The sequence below is a fragment of the Nanorana parkeri genome, unplaced genomic scaffold, assembly GCF_000935625.1.
Source record: "Nanorana parkeri isolate BGI_ZX_2015 unplaced genomic scaffold, ASM93562v1 scaffold1704, whole genome shotgun sequence".
NCBI classification, from domain to species: Eukaryota; Metazoa; Chordata; class Amphibia; order Anura; family Dicroglossidae; genus Nanorana; species Nanorana parkeri.
In genome coordinates, this window is record NW_017307972.1 from 279,045 (window position 1) to 285,044 (window position 6,000).

General features: G+C 44.1%; 1 protein-coding gene across 1 annotated transcript in view; it reads left to right on the forward strand.

Annotated features, from left to right (window-relative positions):
* LOC108799364 (serine/threonine-protein kinase WNK4-like) overlaps positions 1-3,958 on the forward strand; it is a 51,389-nt gene extending 47,431 nt beyond the window's left edge. The window contains exons 2-3 of the mRNA XM_018571227.1: positions 760-891; positions 3,884-3,958. Coding sequence (XP_018426729.1) covers positions 760-891; positions 3,884-3,958 — 207 coding nt within the window. The remainder of the gene's footprint in view (positions 1-759; positions 892-3,883) is intronic.
* Positions 3,959-6,000: the final 2,042 nt, after the last annotated feature.

Here is a 6,000-nt window from a genome sequence, read left to right on the forward strand (position 1 = left end):
TGTGCATAGATGTGAGGATGCTGAGAATCATTCCTATGCTGCAGTGTAGGAGGAGAAAGGCTTCAGAGACCAGAGAAGCAGGGAGCCAGCTTTGTGGTTCGGATGAGGATAACTTTTTTTGTAAGCACTTAGGCAAAAATGAGCAGTTAAGCCTTGCAGTGTTCAAGAGTTAAAGGAGAACTATGAGGTGAGTGCTTTTCACTCACCTCATAGTTCTAGCCGACCTGTGACAATGAGATTGTCACAGGCCGGCTCAGTAGATCGGGAGGTGAGCGAGCACATACCGGGTTCGCTCGCCTCTCGATCCTGTCACGACTCTCTGCCGTGACAAGGGGAGGGGCTGGATTCCCCTCTCCCCGCTCCGATCTGCCAGCGCTGACTGGCGGAACGGACGGGGGAGGGGGCGGGTACAGCTGGCTCTGCCTATAGATAGGCAGAGCCAGCTGTCACTCACGCAAGTCGTGATCCGCTCCGGCTGCGGCGTCTCAGTATACCGCGAGCTGTAGCTCGCGGTATACTGAGCTTAGGGTAACGGGAGGACGCTAGTTTGTGTCCTCCCGTTACCCTAAGGAGAACTATGGGGAAAAACACTGGCCCCATAGTTCTCCTTTAATAAAAAATGTTTGCCTGGAGTTCTTCTTTAAACTAGTTTTGCTTTGCTACTGGGGCCTAACATCCCTTATATAAAATGAAGAGAAACATCAGTAACAGAGAGCTAACAGCATAAGTAGTAAATTTTTATTTTATTTTTGGCTGCAGTTCTGCTATAAGTATGTAGGGTATAAAACCGGTCGCCCACTTCTCGTGTTAGACCTGCGTTACTGCCAGGACCTGTTGGCAAGTAAAAACAAGCACTCCAATGCCTTACAGGACATGGAGATGTCATTTGCAGTATTATGGCATGATGTTAAGCTGATAAATTCGATCTTCAGCCTTTGGAAACACTACTTTTAGATTTGAAAGATTGTTGGCTACACAAAAGTTTGTAATTGCCTAGCAAACATGGGCAAATGCCCAGAGATAGATACTGTATGTTGGTCACATAGCAATTTTCCAGCAGAATATAACACCACCTGCAGCAAAAGTAGTGTTAGAAAATTACAGACTTTTTATTTTTCTTTGCCTTCGTTTCATTAAACTGAAATGTTGCCAATAAATTGCTGCTTACGTCTCTGCCATACCTCAAGCTCCCCTTTTCATATTCCATGAAGAGGGCTCTGTGTGAACTCGTTGGTTATAACCAGCTTTCATATAAACACCACCCTACTACACAGTCTATACCTGCTTTTAACGAATAACACACAGTATTATGCTGCCTTTCTCCCCCTCACCTCCCCTTATAGTTTGGTCATTTCCATGCTGCTGTTAGTTATGGGGCACTTTTTTTAATGCATAGCCTCTTTCAAATGCTGTGATGCCTCTTGGGCAGCTGCTGTGGAATGAGCCAAACATTTCTTGGAATTGCACTAACAAACTGAAGCCCATTGATGCACTTTTCTGTTCTCTAATGCCAGGTAATATTAGGTACTCCTTATAAAGTTTAGTGGAGTAGCTTAATGCATTGAACTTAAAATGTGACTATAGCATTTTTATGGTGGTCCAGAGTCCACTGTATCATGCTGAGTGTCAGATCTCCTCTACATAATAAAGGTTGCAAAATGGCTACTCCATGTCCATACTTGCCAGCATTTCAAAATAATTGGGAGGGAATACAGGAAAAAATGGACATCGCTGATGGTGTAGGCTATGGCCAAATCTGGATGAGGCCACAGCTTATGGATGGCATTTGACACTTTTCTTACTATGCTTTACATTAATTTAGACAAATATTTAGACAATATGCTGAAATTTAGTACTGGGGGACAGTGGTGTCTCAACAGATCGATGGGTTTAAAGCAGAAATAAAAAGGTTTGTGTGCACAATCAGTTGTGGCAAATGCAGAAATTGATGTATTTTGAAGGGTTGTAGTTTGTGAAAAGCCCTCCCACAGCAGCAGCATAACACAGATATATCAGTCTGAGGGGTACGTTTTATAGCAAATGGGCTTCAACAATTAGCAACCTATGTGCCCCCATATTCAGAAGCATAATAGTTCCTCAGCATATAGTTACCTAAGCAGGTGGTTAGGTATTTTTGGCTGACTGTAGTATAAGGCAATGCAGACAGACAGACCTGGGGTACATAAAGGTGAGAGAGGTTGCAGAGAAAACTGTTTGGACACACAGGGCTAAATATTGGACATGGTTAAATAAAACCTGAGCCTGTTGCTGGTATACCCTGCACATATTTGACCAGACAAACATTAGGTCTTCACTCAAACAATGCGCACAGATAACGTCAATTTACTTGAATAAAATCACAAGGAAAATTTACCATTTTAATAATGTATTCAACAAAAAATGTAATAGACATAGTTATGTATTATGTACAAAGTAAGCCTCAGACACTGGTATTGCCCCTTTTGGCAGAAATTACTTCTTGAATGCATTTTGTATAACTGCCCAGCAGTCTCTGACTAACTACAACAGTCCTTCAGTTACAAGATTTTTGTGAGTCTCCTTGTATTAACTGCCCTTTCAAATCTCCCAACAGTTCATCGGAATTCAAATAAGGGATTTGACTACACCAGTCTATAACCCTCCATTTGTTCTTTTTGAGTTATTCCTTGGTAGGTTTTGGAAATATGGCCTCACCTTTTCATCAAGCATACTTTCTACATAATTCAGATATCATAGTTGACTCTATAACTGCAAGCTGGCAGCAAAGCAACCCCAAACCATAACATTTTCACCACCATCCTTTTCTGTTTTTATGAGGTTATTCTGACTCCAATTGTTGAAATAGCGGCTTCTCCCTTCCTGAGACCTATATATCAGGCCTGTATGTAGCAGATACAATCACCGCAGACAATCTTCATCAGATGAAGTTACTCACCAAATACTTTGCATCCGCGATGATCTTTATTGCATGCAACAGGAATCTGGCAAACAATATGATGTGGTAGACGTTTGTATTCAAAGGTCAAAAGGAATATTCTTTTTCCTAACCTCATGTGCATGTCTTGCATAATGAAATCTGCACCCCTTGTAGATTATTTTCCTTACAGTGAAATGATTGACAGGAAGGCCACCAGTCTTTCCAGAAAAGGTGGCAATAATATTTACTAGCCATGTCTATATTTACTATAAAGATTTGGCCATAAGTACCTTAACTATTAACTAAAATGTAGCTTATTTGTGTATCACTCGGCTGTAGACCCTTAAATCATCTCTGAATTTGTGCTGACACTGTCCTTCTTTTGGAGGGTGGCTACATTTTTTTTCCCTATGACCCCTATGTGTTGTAAAGTAGCCACCAATCCGGGCTCATTCCCATAATGGACTATAATTTCAATACTTATTAGTAAATGTGAGATTGCAGTCCATCCCAGGAGCGAGCTTGGAGCTGGCTTCAGTTAATTGAGGGTGCAGGCATTTGTTTATGCACAGCTCTTGTAAGGTCCTGTCACAGGACTTCAATCAGGCCATTGCAACCGCCTGATCCTTTTCTTTTTCAGCCATTCTGTTGTAGATTTGCTGGTGTACTTAGGATCATTGTTCTGTTGCATGACCCAATTTTGGCCAAGCTTTAGCTGTCAGACAGATGACCAGATGAGGAATTTACTTTCTCCCCATTTCTAAGGTGGCTATCAGCAACAAAGTCTAACAACTTAATTTGGCAGATAATTATATGTGTATGGTTATCTTAACCTGCATCTCAACTCAAAAACAAAAATGTATATTGCAACTTACTTAGTCCTTAGATATGGTGGCTTTCTTTTTTCATTTTCTTTCCTTTTGTTTTCACCTGGTGATCCTGCCAGTACCATACTTTCTATGCTAGATTGTTGACACTGCACACAATGTAGCTGTGAAGGATCAGCCAGGCCTGGAGCAGCAGACGGAGGCATCTGTGTAAGGAGTGCATGACAGGATCTAGGAAAGGCTAGAAATTGGAGTTCCAGTTCCAGTGCAAGCAGGGTCATCAGCGTGGAAACAGCATCTTCTGTCCTCTACAAGAATGAAATGAGTGGATTAGGGGATATGTTGGGCCAGATCTGGGCAGCAGCCTTCACCAATGGTTCCCATGGCTGCAGGAGCAGCTTGAAAGGATGAGGGGATTTATTGCCCCAAGCATTGCACATGCCACGGGCTCCACATGCTAGGAGAGCCCACCCTCCTGAGCGCCTCAGCGCCTCCAACAATCCACAGGTCCAGAGCTGCCCTGGGAGCCTCGTCTGGGACCCCCAGCTAAGCTAGTGCGGGCTGTGCTGCTGGAAGGAATCCCCATCTTCAGCGGGACCCGCGGGGGTACTTCGCTACTTCCTCCACGACCTCCCTCCCTCCTCCATCTGTGGTTCTGGAGCATGCCGCCTCACCCTGTGGTGATGCTGCTACCAGGGGAGAGGGTCCGTTGTGGGAATAGCACGGATGCAAGCGGGAGTAATTTCCAGCACTTACCTCTTGCTCGTGTTCCCCGTGGTGGCTCTGGCCATTCCAGAGTGAAAATGTGTCCTGCTGCCTGCTGTCCTCCTGACTGCTGGCCAGTCTTAGAATGCGGCCCTCCAGGCCTCTGCTGTGGCTGGTGTGAGGAGCTGTGTGGAGTGGGCTGCTCCTGGAGACCAGGCTCCCTTGCATGCAGCTGGTTGCCACTCCCCAGGTGGGGACATGGATGGCTCTGCGGCTGCTTCCCTCATCCAGCAAGATTCCAGGTCGGAGGGGAAGGTGCACAAAGGCGACCTACGTGAAGTTCCTGCCCTTCTTCCCGTTTCGGATGGATCTGGACGTTCGCCTGTTCAGGAGTCCCTCCTTACTCAGCCTGGTGAGTATAGCTCTTTGCCATCCTCTACTATTATCAGAGAGAAGGCTCCAGAACACTGCTCCGCAATGTTTACTTACTTGGACTCTGCAGGGGAAGCCCATTGGGTTTACAGTGGACTGGCCTGGCTCCGTTATGATGAACAATTTTTGGCAGCGTAAGGAGCTTAGACGTTCTTTGCAGTGGGACCATAAAGTCATCAGCCTTTGGATGTGGCTAATGACCCCGGCATGTTCTGCTTCTCAGCCCTTTCCAGCTCGGGACCACTGGCCAATAAGAAAAAAGGTTATTGTTGAAAATTTAATGAGGGTGCTTGTCGTTTTGGAGGATCCTGTCGCTTTCAATATAAATGTTTTGTTTGCGGGGGGGGGGGGGGTTGCAATAATTGGGAGGGAATACAGGAAAAAATGGACATCGCTGATGGTGTAGGCTATGGCCAAATCTGGATGAGGCCACAGCTTATGGATGGCATTTGACACTTTTCTTACTATGCTTTACATTAATTTAGACAAATATTTAGACAATATGCTGAAATTTAGTACTGGGGGACAGTGGTGTCTCAACAGATCGATGGGTTTAAAGCAGAAATAAAAAGGTTTGTGTGCACAATCAGTTGTGGCAAATGCAGAAATTGATGTATTTTGAAGGGTTGTAGTTTGTGAAAAGCCCTCCCACAGCAGCAGCATAACACAGATATATCAGTCTGAGGGGTACGTTTTATAGCAAATGGGCTTCAACAATTAGCAACCTATGTGCCCCCATATTCAGAAGCATAATAGTTCCTCAGCATATAGTTACCTAAGCAGGTGGTTAGGTATTTTTGGCTGACTGTAGTATAAGGCAATGCAGACAGACAGACCTGGGGTACATAAAGGTGAGAGAGGTTGCAGAGAAAACTGTTTGGACACACAGGGCTAAATATTGGACATGGTTAAATAAAACCTGAGCCTGTTGCTGGTATACCCTGCACATATTTGACCAGACAAACATTAGGTCTTCACTCAAACAATGCGCACAGATAACGTCAATTTACTTGAATAAAATCACAAGGAAAATTTACCATTTTAATAATGTATTCAACAAAAAATGTAATAGACATAGTTATGTATTATGTACAAAGTAAGCCTCAGACACTGGTATTG